Here is a 14,745-nt window from a genome sequence, read left to right as displayed (position 1 = left end):
CTCCAAATACTTACATTCCCATAATACAAGGCTGCGGGGTAAACAAAACTATTTTCAAGTCGGCGCCTCCACCAACTCAGGAAGAAAAACCATAGGATATTTAAGGCCAAAATATTGGGCGAATTTAGAGATAAATATTAAACTATTACCATACAAGTGATTTGTTAAGGAAGTTAAACTAATGTTGTTGAACTCTTACCACGAGGGAACGTAAACACAAAATCAAAACAAACCCTAGGCAATTGAAATGGTTAAATCAGCTAATCTGCGAAACAGGAGTAATAATGAAGTATTTTAGATAAGATTAAAAACACTAGTTAAAATTTTAGGTTCAAAAACACTGCGTGCAATCAGTTCTGCATCAATAGTTCTTATAAATCATACCATTTATTTCTCAGACAACTTTGGATTTTACGTGAAAATAAAACGTTACGAAAATCAAACTGAATAAAATAAAACAATGCAGTGAACTTGAATGTTGACAAGGCAATTACAAACAACGGTAAAGTATAAAAATTTCGACTTAATAAGAACAAATGACGCTGAAATGCGTGGACAGCAAAGGAGCGGGGCGGCCACCAATCAAGCGAGATCGTCATTCTCGTCGAAGCAAAGTTGTGAAGCGACGTTTGGCTTTGGCACAAACTCACTTATTACAAGGCAACGAGCAAAACGGCAAAGCGCTTTGGGGAGACGAGCGCTCGCTCAAATAAACACGGCTGTGGTTTGGGAAAGAGTCGGCCAAACATGAACAAAACAAAAGTAACAGCGTTCAATAAAGAGGGATGACGTCACATGTTGCATCTAAACGTCCATAAGACCACACATTTCGTTTATATAAGTTTTAGGTTGGAGAGGTGTTAGTTTTGAAACAAAAGCGACATTAGAAGGATGTTATTAAAAAAACGCCTTTATGTATTGTTTAAGTTGCGATGAGACGCAAAGATGCCTTTCAACTAAAACCATTTTATCAAAATGAAACATACTGGAAACCCAATGAAAAAACTAAAATTACGTAACAAACACAGTTAGGCAAACAATACAGTTAGTGGGGCGTGGCGTGTTGTCCCACCCCCTGGAACCGCCCCTGCCTCTCAGTTCACTTCCATCAACAGGAAAGTTGATAAATGTTTCGCATCACGGAGGGACGATTGTTGGTCGCTCGAAGCAATCCAAGATCAGTCGAACTTCAGAAGTCAAAAAAGCACTCTGTTCTCCTGCAAAACACAAGATGAAAATTTAAAAGCTGATAAACGTGTTTTCAACTGAAATAAGAATTCCAACCAGTCACATCTGTTTACAACAAGTTGTAATCTAGCCCATCTGATGTTGTTGTATTTACATCGGGGGTAAATTAAAGAAGTGTTGTTAAACTGGGTCCATAGGTGAGTTGAAACCCAACCCTTAACATCTGTCCCCCACAGTTTATCAAGAGTTCCCATATTAATAATAACTGTTTTGTAACTGACCTTAAATTAGAGCAAACATATTAATTAACTTATTTTCCTTGCTGAAAATGTTACTTCTCATACAGTAAGGCTATTATGTCACACTGTTCGTAATTGTGGTATTATGCTGATTTGCATAATAACCATATTTCCAAAGTACCCTTAGAAGAGACCACCGATCAGTGTTTCTTAAGTTTTTACGTCATGGTGCACCTGAAGACCTCTAAACACGTGGTGGCGCACCTTGCGAGCGATACCAATTGAGTATACTAAAGCTTATATGTAAAGTTTCAACGTTACAAATGCAAAATGCACAAAACAATCTATTTACATCACAGCGCCAAGTTGCACACAATATTGACAATCGCCATTTACATGCTTAATTTAGTGCCATACATTTGCTCAGGGATGCAAGCGTCAGGTTTTTAGAACTAGATCTAGTTTTTTATAGTTCATCTAAAATTTCTAGGGTTTTCCTTCAAAATAAAGAAAACTTTTTATTGGCAAATCTGGCTTTGTATCTAAAATAATTACAATATCGAAGGACATCTAAAAAAGTGACAACATTTTAAAAATTTTTTAAGTTAAAATTATATTTCACAGTCCTAGAAACTTGTACTACAACATCAATGTAGCTAAGTACACTACAGTTATATTTTTGAAGGTAGTTGCACGGTTTGTCAAATAATTTAATTAATAGCTAAGAAGAGGCACGGTGAATAATTACATTCAATACGTAATGTATACTGAGCTAAATCTACATAATAAAAGAAAAAGTTTGTGAGATGTGTGTGGCAACATGTTCGCCCAGTCATTTTACAATATATTTGTGTTACATCACAACGGAAATGTTACGTCACACTAAATGCAATTTACAACATGGTGCAATGTTACCAAGATTGTGTTTAAGCATGTATCCCAAGCCCCAGCGTTAGTTAATTTAATATAGGTATATTTAAAAGTTTTTGTGGACCCCCGGTTGAGAACCACTGTTATAAACTATGCTAACAAACGTGTGCAACGATCCAAGTAAAGACTTAAGTTTAACAATGCCAAATTTAGGCAGAGTTCACAAAATATTGCGTTTGTTGTCGCAGTAAGTAAATAAAAAAATAAATAAAACTAAGTACATTTCCTTCATAAAGTAAAATTTTAATGTTTCCAACTAAGACTATTATGTTTAGGAACTTATTGATGCCTGTTTACGCGTAAAATTTAGGTAGAGTTCGCAAATTTACGAAGAATTGAATTTTTATTTTTAAGCCGTTTGTTAGCGATAGTGAGTAAGGCCAAAGCCTAATGACTTCTTACAATGTGTTTACCCACGCAATACTTTCGCGAAATATTGCGTTTATTGCAGGAGTTAATAGTAAGCATTTTTCTCACGTTTGACGCAGTTTAGCACCGGGATTACGTATTTGCTTAAACATGACGCTATCAAGCAAGTCTAAGCAATTGCTGCTGCAACCTAAAGTTTTACGTTTGGGAGTTATTCTCAATTGACAAACGTCACGGGTTTTCGTTACTTAAAAGATGTATTGCATGCTTAGCCAAGTGTTGTGTGCTATAGTTAACCGACTTCACATCACATGATTTGAAATTTCTATGTAGTGACACTCAGTTCAAACGTTTAGGCATAAGCAAATTTGTTATGACATTTAAAAAAATATGTTTGCATTATTTATGTCATTTACGAATACGTAAAAAAGTGACAACATTTTAAATATTTTTTTAAGTTCAAATTGTATTTCACGGTCGTAGAAAGCTTGTACTAAACATTAATTTAGTTGCAGGGTTGCCAAATTAGACATTAAAAGCATAGTATGTAAAATCATTTAAAGATGCATGGGTACAGAATGAAAATTTAAACCAGTGGTTCTCAACATTTTATGCTTCGTGTCCCCCTTTTGAAAGACCCCCCCCCACCCGCTAATAAAAATACCAAGCATTGTGTTTAACGTATTTGTACTTGTTTTACTTCTTCACGTCAATAACAAATACAGCTATCAATCAACGAATAAATGCACTGACTTTTAAAAATTGTACAAATAAGGCATTTTAATTTAAACTAACTTAGTCATTACAAAGCTTGTTCTTCGACGCCGCCAAGTTTTTTTTTAGAGTCGGCTCTGTTTTGTACTGAGCCAAGCGATGTCACTACATTCGTCGAGATGATTTCTCAATTTTCCTTTTATTAACGCGTTACTATTAGCCTACTTGAATGTTGGCCTGAAAATGACCTTGAATATTTGAATAACCCTGTAGCGTACTTTATGCGTTTTACGATGAAATGTTTATTTTGCAACTGAACGCTCTTAAAGGAAATTGCAAACCAAATACACATGAGTTGCTCGCTTAACAGCATTTGTTGGACACTTTATGATTATAGGCAAAAGGGTATCGGTAAGTAAAAATGGCCGGCCCGAAAAAACGCTGACGCCGCACTGCATGGCTATGTATGAAGCAGCACAGTAATTACAGCGACAGGCCTTTAACCAAACTCGCCACACGCGAGCGGCCAATTAGGCGTAACTTTCCACGATAAAACGATTAAAAATGATCTAATATTCTACTTTTAAACATCCCTATACTGACGAGTCAGGCACGTGTCAGAAAATGGGTTACAAAACGTTACAAGAAAGGTTTACAGTAATAATAAAAAACACAAAATTAAGTTAGCTGTGAAATTTAAAAAATAGTGACACTTTTTGTAATGTCTAGCTAGAGAGTTATGCCTGTGGCCCCTCAATGACCGCTCCGTGGCCCCCCAGGGGGGCCGAGGGCCACGGTTGAGAAAATCTGTTTAAACAATAGCTAAGAGAGGCACAGTGAATAATTATATTCAATACGTAATGTATACTGAGCTAAATAATGTACATATGTAGTGAGTGATGTTACTTTTCACAATTTACATAAGAAAGGTGACAAGCGAAAAATAATTTAAGATAACATAATAAATATGTATTCTAAGTTTATTCCGCAAAATCTATTTTTTTTGTAATGAAGGCTTTTTATAATTTTTTACTGGCAACCCCACATTGAGTGACTTTATAAAAAGTGCTACCAGACGAATTGTGTGTCAAGAAGCATTTTAACATAGGCCGTTGTTATTAAAAGTACATGATTATGAAAATATATTACTTTTGCATTATATTTCTATGTTTCGTTGCTTAACTTCCAAATATATATATTTTTAGCGTATTTGCTGTAACCTCCTAATCATTATTGTAATAGTTTATTCGCATTATTACTAGTTTACTTCGGATATTCAACAACTTATCAAAAAAATATTTTTTAAATTTGTTTCTAATATCAACGCAAATAATATCCCGGATGTTATTAACATGAGCTCGCAATATTTTGTTCAAGTTGTTCCATTAATGGACCTACTGTTACGTCATAAGCACACAATGCACATTTTGTTCGAGGTACAAACGTCACAAAATGACGCGAATTGAGCCGAAACCGTGTTTTTATTTAGTTGTGCATATTTTTGTGTTAATCCTGATATTCTGGGCGAATTTGGTAAAAAAACGTCAATAAAGTGCGGCGCTGTGACGAAATAATAAGCTTTACTTCCAAATTAAGATTTCTTTTATAAACGCCGAAAAAAAAAGTTTATTTCCTTGACTTCTGTTGAAACATTAATTTGTTGTTGTATTTATTGTTGTTACTCACGTCAAGTCCAAGTTCTCTCAGTTTCGATCTGATCACCTTCACGCCTTCCTCAGTGATGCCACAACGAGCGACCTCCAACCTCTCGATGTTTGGGAGGACGCGAGAAAGCTCAAGAGCTCCTTCGTCGCCAATGCGGTTAAACCTCAGATCCAGCCGCTTGATCTGAAACAACAAATTGACGAGCGTGGTTAGATTTCAAATGTGAGCCACAAATTCAAGGCACCAAATAGCTACAGGTGATAATGTTCAGCACCTTAATGTCGGATTTCATCACTTACCGAAACGGCAACTAACTGATAATTTTTAGTTTTTTAGATATGGCAGTGAATGTTAATACATCGGGGAAAGAGAAGTGGAATATGATTCAAAACAAAATAAATATTCAAACAACCAAGTAGATAGTTTAAATATCATGATGTGAAGTGACATACCGAGTGGTTATAATATGTTACCGACAAAATAGGTTTTGTGTAGCCACATACAAATAACCACTGTCGTATGATATTTGTTTTATCAGTTGGTGGTTTTGGCAAATTATAATTTTTGTGTTTGTTGCAAACTTAAATGGCCTCGAAAAATCACAATTTGACAACAGCAACATTTTCTTACTGTGTTTCCCACCCTAAGCATTTAAGCAAATACTTTTTATATTGAGACATAAAACTTCAGCAACTGCGTAGTTCCTATTTTTCTTGAGGTCAACGAAGGCCTAATTGAAATCTTAGTGTGTAATTTATAAAAAAAAAGAAACAAATTTTTCAAAAGAACGAACTTAAATTAAAGAAAAATACTTTTTTGTTAAATGCATTTATAATTCATTTCAGTTTGACATTTGTTGAACTGAAAACAGCAGGTTTAAGTCCACTTTGATTTATGAACTCATCAAGTAATTGGCCGCCCGAAAAAACGCTAACGCCGCACTACATGGCTGCATATAAAGAAGCACAGTTAATGTTTCGCCACAGCGACAGGCCTTTATCTAAACTTGCCACCCACGTACGTAGGATAAGGCGTAACTTTCTGCGATAAACAAATAAAAATTAACCGATATTCTACTTTAAACATCCCTATACGGACGGGGCAAAAAACGTGTCTGAAAAATAAGTTACAAAACGTTACAAGAAAGTTTTACAGTAATATTAACTGGCAATTAATAAAGGTGGTGACATTTTGGTTTTGCAATACCTAGCTAGAGAGTTGTGCCCGTAGCCAGCCTAAAATGTTTTGTGTGGTCAAATATTTTGAACTTGAACTAGTGAGAGTATTTGGTTTGGTGCACCGCCTATCGATGCAGAAAAAGAACAAGACACGCTGAGTAGGTAAAAGTTGAGACTGAAGCTGATACCTCACTGCGATAAATCGAGTGTATATAAAACATAAACAAATAACTATTTACTACGAATCCGTAATGACACTACGATTAAAATTCCATTATTCGCTTCCCGCCAGCGAGGCTCGTTACAACTTGATCGCTTTTTCCAGTCCAGTGTATCAACTGCCGTATCGAAGACAAATAAATATGAAAGCTCAAACCGTTTCGAGCAACAACTGACTAAGTTTTAGCGCAATACTCAAAAACCATTCAGATAGCAGAAACAAAATGACTAAAAATATTAAAGCTACATTACTAAAAGTACAGCAAACGTAATAACTATATCGTCTGTGACGTAACAGTGTATGACAATTGAAGGTGTGGCGTGCCCGTGATTGTTGTGGAACTGTTCATAAACGCTACCAACAAATTAATTATTAGGAGTATAATATTTATCTTTTTCGGGGGGAGGGTTTTGGGTCTTTTTTCTTGGCCCCTGTCACCCCCTGGCTACGCCTATGCCCGTGGCCCTCAATTACCGCTCCGTGGCCGAAAACCCTGGGTTAGTTACAAAAATATTTTAATTGTTTAATTCAGTAGTTATAAACTTCGCAGCATTAAGATTTTAAAGTTGTTACCCTTGGGCTACACGGCAGTGGATACATATTATTGGTGAATTTGACTTATTAATTAATTATTATTATTTACTTAGGACGGTCTATTTACTGGTGCGATGGTTTATCACAGCTGGCACTTTGTGGGTGAATCGGTCGACACAAAACACATACAATTAAGGGCACTAAAGCGGTGGAGGTAAAGTAGCAAACATAATAACATGCCACACATTTTTGGTCACGTTTGTTTGGCTAATGTACAGTTTAAATTATTATCTGCATGCTGAAGGTGCAGTAGCTAAAATCAAAATTGTGACATTAAAAAAAAATTTAAGAAATTTCGTTGAAGAGGTAAAGTGGCAAAACGTTTCAATGTTTGATTTAATGTGACAAAGGTGTAGGTACAGTTTAAAATCATTACCCACGTATCAAAGGTGCAGTAGCAAAACACGAATATATATTATCTTTGATAAAAATTAACAATATAATCATGCCAAATTATAAATTTATTATTTTTGTTAAATTTCACGAATTTGCTTGTTTGGCAACTGTAGCAAAAAATGGATTTAATCTTTGAATGAATTACCAAATATTTTTATGGAATGAGCTATTCACTCGGCTAATAAAGTTGTTTAAAATAATGTTTAATAACTAATGAGTGTATGTGTACTTGAGCTAGCCGACTTTTTGCTAAATTGGCTACTGTACCTCTGACTACTTATCGAGAATCAACTTTAAAAACCACCTACTTGGCAATCTTTGTTCTTGATGGCGTCGGTGAGTGGACTGATGTCTGTGATGCCACAATCGTTCAACCACAACTTCTCCAACTTGTGAACAATCTCCGACAAACTTTTCACTCCGTCGTTTTGGATTTGGTTGAGGCTGAGGTTAAGCACCTTCAACTAATTCATAGAAACATAACGTCGTGAGAAAGATTTCTTTTCAATGATTCGTTGAAATAAATTATTTTGTACAAAAAGCGAAACAAAATCTCAAGTAATTTTGGACGAAAATATACAAGTGGCAAAAACACCGCAAAAAGTTTTATTGCTTGTTTCAAGGTGACTTCAGGGAAGGTACAGTTTAAATTATTACCCGCACATGTATTAGATATTTGAATCAATTACCAAATGTTTTTAATAATGCAGTAGTTATAAACTTAAGCTATTTCCCCGGCTAAAAAGTAGTTTAAATTAATGTTTAATCACTAATGGGTGAGGGTGTATATGTTCGCAAGCAAGCCAAAAAAACACAAAAATTCTCTTAAGTTTATAACAAAACAAATTTCAAGTAATTTTGGCCGAAAATTTAAGGTAAAGTAGCAAAACATAGCTATGTTTGATTTACTGCAGAGGTGTGCATGTTAAAGAAAACACAAGTGTTGGCGGCCGTACGTTGATACAAATTTTGTCAACTCAATAAAAGTTGGTTTGTGAAACTGACCTAACAGTACACATGTTTCTAAATATAGTCTTAATGCGTCAAGTCTCCTTCTAAAAAACCTCTTGCCATTTTGAAACCCTTTTTTAGCTTCGCGCGATTGACGTTAATCAGTTGCAAATGCAAAGGTTCACTTTGGGTCGCGACAATCTTTAAATTTATGTATAGCGGCGTATTTTTGTTACGATTTATGGTTTGCATAAGCACACAAAAGAAATGTGACATCGCTGCCTCTGGTTTTTATTTCAGCGCTAGTATTGTCACACAATATTTTGTCAATGTTTATTATAACGTCACACAGGTCAAGGATTAGCCTTGTACTTTTAAGACAGTGGTCGGCAAACTGTGGCCCGATTTGGACCTTTTTGCAATTTTTAGTGGCCACGAGTAATTTTTTAATATTTCGGTCATATCATGTAGTTGTTGAGCCGCGTAATAACCGAACATTTATTGCACTGTATTTTATTACTGGTGGTTAAGAGTTTTTGTTTTGGCCCATTGTTGCATCACAGGGCAGCCAGGCCACCCCCCACCCGTGCTGATTGACACCAACTCGCCCGACTGTGGCTTCGGCGAGAAATGTAATTAGTTGGTGCAGGACAACTTGTGTTAAGCACCACTACTAAGCGAAATATTACTTAGAGCCAGTTATTTCCTTAAACACTAAGGCGCAAATACATTCAACACTACACAAATAATAAGGTTAATCGAAGTCACGTTTGAACTTGTAATAATGACTCTTTGTCCCGTTTTAAAAACATCGCCATTGCTGCAGTGGTAAATAGTTGTGAGGTTTATTTTTTAACCTAAACGTTGTTAATTAAAAAAAAATGTTTAACCCAGTGGTTGACGCCTTTGAAAAGTTTATTGGACTTGTGATGTACCCAGCGATAAAAATTTTACTTTTTTGTGTTTATTGAATTGTTTGTATTCGAAAATTACAAGCAATTACTGCAGTTTTTGGTAACAATAAGTTTAATTGCAAATGTCTCACAATAGTATTTTTAAGCAGTGTTTTTTAAGATGTTATCAGGGAGCGCAACGGTCCAATGAAGTTTAGATACGAAACGAAACCATTGCGGACGCCCTTGGAAAATAGAAACGACCCACTATGGGCGTCACGCAGCACAGAACCTCTGGTGCATATGGTTAACTTTGTAAATGGTTTAGTTGTAAATTTACAATTATTTTGTCATTATTTGCTGTTCAGTCAGTAACTATAGTGTTGTTAGGCGAATGCAGTGTTTTGTTTGTGGCGCTAAGCAACCTGCGGCCAAACGTCTCAAGCACAAAAACACCAGAATACGAAAAAAAGAGAGCGCGAGGATTTTTAGAAAAATGGAAAACAGTCAGGCCATAGAGCATTTTGACAAAATAAAACATTGATCGACTTCCAAAATATTTATCGAAGGGTGCAAATCTTTTAAGTGAGTCGATTGCTTATCACGAGCAAAGTGAAGTCCATGCATTAGCTCGTTCGTGTTATGAAGAGCAAAAATCACCAGCGACAGCTCCTGCTCTAATAGCATTCAATCAGCTTAATGAGCAATACAGCAAACGAATGGGCGATTTATGGAGAAACGCTCACGCTCACGAAACGCTCACGCTCACGAAACGCTCAGGCACAGAAGACCGATCTGCCAACTGTTGGTTGTGTGAACTAGGACAGCTGCATTACGGAGCAGACATCCGTCCATGTCCGCTATAGCGTTAGGGGCTTGGTGCAAACTAAGTTTGTCGCCTTCGGAAGCCCAGAGAGTCCAAATGCTGCAGGTATTTATGATAGTATTTTAAAACCCCTTTTAGAAGTGGGTATAAGCAAGGAAGAGATTACGTCAAGGTTAGTTGGCTTTGGCTGTGATGGAGCTAATGTAATGGTAGGAAAGAAAGGTGATCTTTCAGCCTTATTAAAGGGTTTGCAGCCTAGCGTTGTGGTTGTCCCTGCTTTGCACATCGTTTGCAGCTTTCCTCCAAAGACGCTATAAAACAGAACAAGCTTTACGAAAGTGTTCTTGTCCTGTTAATGGGGCTATACTATCCTTACCACAACAGCCCGTAACACCTCAGACGGGCTTTTGAGGGCCTCAACCAATGTGCGGTAATGCCCACGACAGTTTGTTGCACAAGATGGGTGGGTCTTATTCTGCTATCAATCTAGAATGTGATACGAGGGTACAGCGCAATCCGCGCTCAACTTGGAGATCTTACAGCAAAGGAAAGGGTAAAGGAAATTATTTTTCGGTAAATTGAGTGGTGATGTAAAACATAGAGCGGTAGGCTATTTATGGCCGATGAAGAGATCTGATGTTATGTCTTTATAGCATTTACTTGCCGATGTGCTAACCCCGATTCATTCGTTATCGCTGTGTCTACAGTCTGACCAGGTAACCCTGGCTGATGTGAGGGAAAAGTTTGACATAACATTAGATGTTCTTCGCATTCTTGAAGAAAGGTAGTTTTCTACAACAAACGTATACTTTTCAGTTTACATCGATAATTCCCAAGACTGCATTTTTTAAGTAAATTCATATTTTTTAGAAATGGTGTTAATCTAAACAAATATTACAAAGAAGATAATTTCGAGAAGAAAACATTTGAAGGGGAGAAATGCGTGACATGCCGATTACTGAACAGGTCAGCAAATCTCAAGAATCTTTGGTTGAAAAAGTAATTTATGCGCTACTAAAAAGATTTTCTGTTGGAACTGACAGCTTCGTATCAGCCACAGCGATTGCAAGCTTCCCAAGATGGCCTTCGTTCGACAAAGAAGAAATTGAAAGTAACTGGTTATGGAATAACTACAGTTTTTAGTTTTGATTATTTCTCATATTTTTCAGTATTTGGAGATAAAGAAGTGCAAATGATCTGTACACACTATTCCACATTGCTCGTAACTTTCGAAATCCCAGGGCGTCTTTTGAAACAGTCTTTGAAAAGGTGAATCCCGAAATTTCAACTTAGGGAATTCCCCTAATTTTTGTCTGCTTAATCACTAATGACGTCATAAAATAGTGACGGGAATGACGTTATAAAATAGTAAAGAGAACGACTCATACAACCAGACACAGCCAATAAACGTCCAGCAAAAGCGAACCTTTAAGACGTAAAGCGAACACGTGCGTCAAAACAGCTCAGTGTGCAATCGTTTACTTCAGGCGAGAAACTAGACCAAGACGGTAAGTATGTGTGATTGATTTTGGAAGAATCATAATTCGACTATCAGCAGTGCATTTTCCCAAGTTTAGTTTCATGTAAGGGACCACGCTAAATTACAAGCACGTCTTTCGCATCCTGCAAAACGCATATCGTTTTTCCGGGTTAAATTATGCCACATCTGCGCCGAGCAGTGTGTCAAGTTAGCTAAATACAAGCTGCGGTTTAAAGAAAATAAGTTGTGTCAATTGCACACCAAGCACGTGGTCTTTGGATATGAAAATAATTTTGCGGCAACTATCATTACATAAAAAAGGCGACTTTAAACAAACACAGTTAGACTACCTTTTCAAGGGAATTGCGTTAGTTACCAAAATTCCGTTGTTACACCAACATCGAATACTATCGCAGACAGCGAACAGTGTTAAACAGTACCCTAACTCGACGTTTTTAGCAAAAAAAGAGAAAAAAGGCTTAACTTAGGGTGGTCAATTGTGAAATACATTTTTGCTAATCAGCCAACCTGAACGAAAGGTGAAAGAAAAAAAGCATTCCGTGTTTACGGTCGACCACGCAAGCAGTGTTTTTTTTATTTTGATAAGTTTGGCGTTGAAAAGCTTTGTTCGGAATATTACGTCTATTTATCGATTTGAGTGACCAAACGTCTCAGCATATTGAACACTAGGAATTATGACTCTAGACCAGGGGTTCCCAACCTTTTACGATCTCGTACCACTTGGGGCACTCTGTACTGCCACGCGTACCACTTTTTTTAGAACAGTGGTTCTTAACTATTTTTCTGCTGCGCCCCTTTGATAATTGTCCCGTGTTTTTTCTGTAAAAGTTAACTCTTCGTGGCGCGAAGAGCGAAATAAATTGCGTTCATTTGGTTTGTATTGGCTAAACTTTAATTTGGGAGACACACAAAAGTTGCTCGTGCTCGATATATTGGTTTACATCGAGCTGATTTTGACAGACATATTGCGGTAATCGTGTTTTAAAAAGTGTTATGACACACAATGCGAAGGCTATTTACTGCAAATAACATTCAAAATTGGCGCAAAAATGTTCCCCCCAATTAGTGTTGCGCAAAAAGAAGTAATTCGTAGTTCGCGCGAAACGCTAAATGTTTACGTAGTTTTGTTGTTAAAATTGACAAAACACAGTTTGTGGAGAAGGTGGATCTTCTTCAACTATATCATACTGTTCTGACTAAACACAGCCCAATAGGCGGTAATAAGTAGCAAATATTCTCCCAAAATTCGAGAAACTATATTAAACATAAGCAGCCTCGAAGTTCGCAACTCGATTTTTTCTCAGTTTCTTTTCTAAACGTGTAATTTTGATGTTATGCATAGGGCGGCATACAAGCATATTTAATACCTATCGCAACATGGAACTGAATAAATCAGTATAAAAAGTTAAATACTGGAAGGTAGACCTTGCGCCTACCTAAGAATTGCTTGGCGCCCCCTAGGACCCACTGTCCCACAGCGTTGTATGGCTTTTTAAAGCAACTGTGCTACTTATTGACATGACCTGTATTTGGAAGATCGTATAATGGTACAAAACAACGGGGATAGTTACGTAACAATGAATAGGCTTCAGGATTTTTTTTGTAAAACAACAAATAAACAAAATATAAAAGTTGTGAATCCAGGTTTTTAAAAACGAAAAACTACTCGCGTACCACCTGAACAACCTTCACGTACCACAGGTTGGGAACTGTTACGTGCTTAATTAGCACTACAAAATTATCACCGGTTGCTTATTACGCCGACTGTAAATTCTAACATTCATTATTAATTTTGCGCCTTTGTTCTTAAATGTAGGGCTATAGGAATTAGGTTTTCACATTTCGGGACATGTATATTAACGTAATATTCTTGTGCGCTGTGGTGTTCGCCGTTAATTGGACTCTAGACATGTTTTTTTCCTGTCTCCAAACAACCTTGCAAATCTCACGATCATTTATCGCTTGTTTTTCGGCGCGGTTTAACTTCTCACTAAAAGGTCCGCCCAATATTATCTTTCCACGAAACGGCCGCCCTGTAAGGCAGGCCTGGGGTTTCGGGAGCGCGTCGGTTCTCGTGAAAAGGAGTTTTGTTTTAGCGTATATTACGAGCGGCTGACCGCCTACAGCTCAATAGACGTCTGGGTGTAGCCTTGTGAAATTAGCGAGTAAAACTTTAAGTTTGATTATGCTCTGTCTGTCGCTTTTGTAAGTAATTGTGTGTGTCTAAGTGTCATTATTGTTTGTGGTGTGGTAATATTCTACTCTTGCAACCAATACATCTGTACATTGGGTTTTCTTGTTGTGGTCTTTAATATAAGTTCTCTTTGGTAGGTTATTTATTGCCCGAAAATAAGAACTCACAGCGACTTTATAGGAGGTCCAGGTAATTTTCTAGAATTACTAGTAAAGTCGTAACACGTTTTGGTGCCCCGTGTTTGTGGTTGCAATTTGCATCCTGTAATTTATTTTCGGGTAGTATTGAGGCGTTTTGTTGTTGCTCGATTGGTTGCGTTTTTGGTTCAAGAGAGTGCGTTTTGTTTTGTGGTTTGTGGAACGCGCATGTGTGTTTTGGGCGTTGTGAAAGGATAGCAGACTACTTCTTTTTGTGAGTTGATCATTATGGATAAACTAACGTCTGTTTTGTCGTCTTTAAACAAGCCGGTAGCATCGAATGAGGATTCTAGCGTGACAACTCAGGACCGCAAGAATCAAGCACAGAATTATATTGCCGAAATTGAACGTTTGAATGTTGAGCTAGAATTGTTAAGACAGCACAGAGCGGAGCACTATGTGGCTTTAGAGAAATCTCGCGAAATGGCGAAAGGCATTGAACAACAATTAAGGCTTGACCAAAAAGCTCATAAATTAACTTCTAATGCGAAAGAGGCGGAAATAAAGGCCTTACAAAAGTTATTTAAGGACGATTCGGCTGTCAAATCATCTACGTTGGTAGCGTTAGCATCGAGACCGGTGTCTAATGATATGGAAGAGGTAAAAGGCGAGTCGATTGAAAGTCCAGCGCCCTCATACGTGTCAAATTTATATCCGGAATTAAGCGATAAACAAAACAATGTTTCTGAC

The 14,745-nt window shown here is 37.0% G+C and overlaps 3 protein-coding genes across 6 annotated transcripts in view; all 3 read right to left on the bottom strand.

The window, feature by feature from the left end:
- LOC146162953 (NACHT, LRR and PYD domains-containing protein 14-like) overlaps nucleotides 1-14,745 on the bottom strand; it is a 193,112-nt gene that overhangs the window by 97,024 nt on the left and 81,343 nt on the right. The window lies entirely within an intron of this gene.
- The window catches only part of LOC146162954 (uncharacterized), a 165,620-nt gene that overhangs the window by 96,755 nt on the left and 54,120 nt on the right, over nucleotides 1-14,745 (bottom strand). The gene's annotated exons all lie outside the window — the stretch shown is intronic.
- The window catches only part of LOC146162955 (ribonuclease inhibitor-like), a 32,862-nt gene continuing 18,245 nt past the window's right edge, over nucleotides 129-14,745 (bottom strand). Inside the window, exons 4-6 of the mRNA XM_083381507.1 lie at nucleotides 7,802-7,957; nucleotides 5,127-5,288; nucleotides 129-1,217 (exon numbers count right to left, since the gene is read on the bottom strand). Coding sequence (XP_083237633.1) covers nucleotides 1,197-1,217; nucleotides 5,127-5,288; nucleotides 7,802-7,957 — 339 coding nt within the window. The 3' untranslated portion in view covers nucleotides 129-1,196. The remainder of the gene's footprint in view (nucleotides 1,218-5,126; nucleotides 5,289-7,801; nucleotides 7,958-14,745) is intronic.

Source organism: Ascidiella aspersa, chromosome 2 (assembly GCF_963924565.1).
Source record: "Ascidiella aspersa chromosome 2, kaAscAspe10.2, whole genome shotgun sequence".
Classification (NCBI taxonomy): Eukaryota; Metazoa; Chordata; class Ascidiacea; order Phlebobranchia; family Ascidiidae; genus Ascidiella; species Ascidiella aspersa.
Note: the sequence above shows the minus strand (reverse complement) of the source record. Positions and strands in the feature narration are given on the sequence as shown.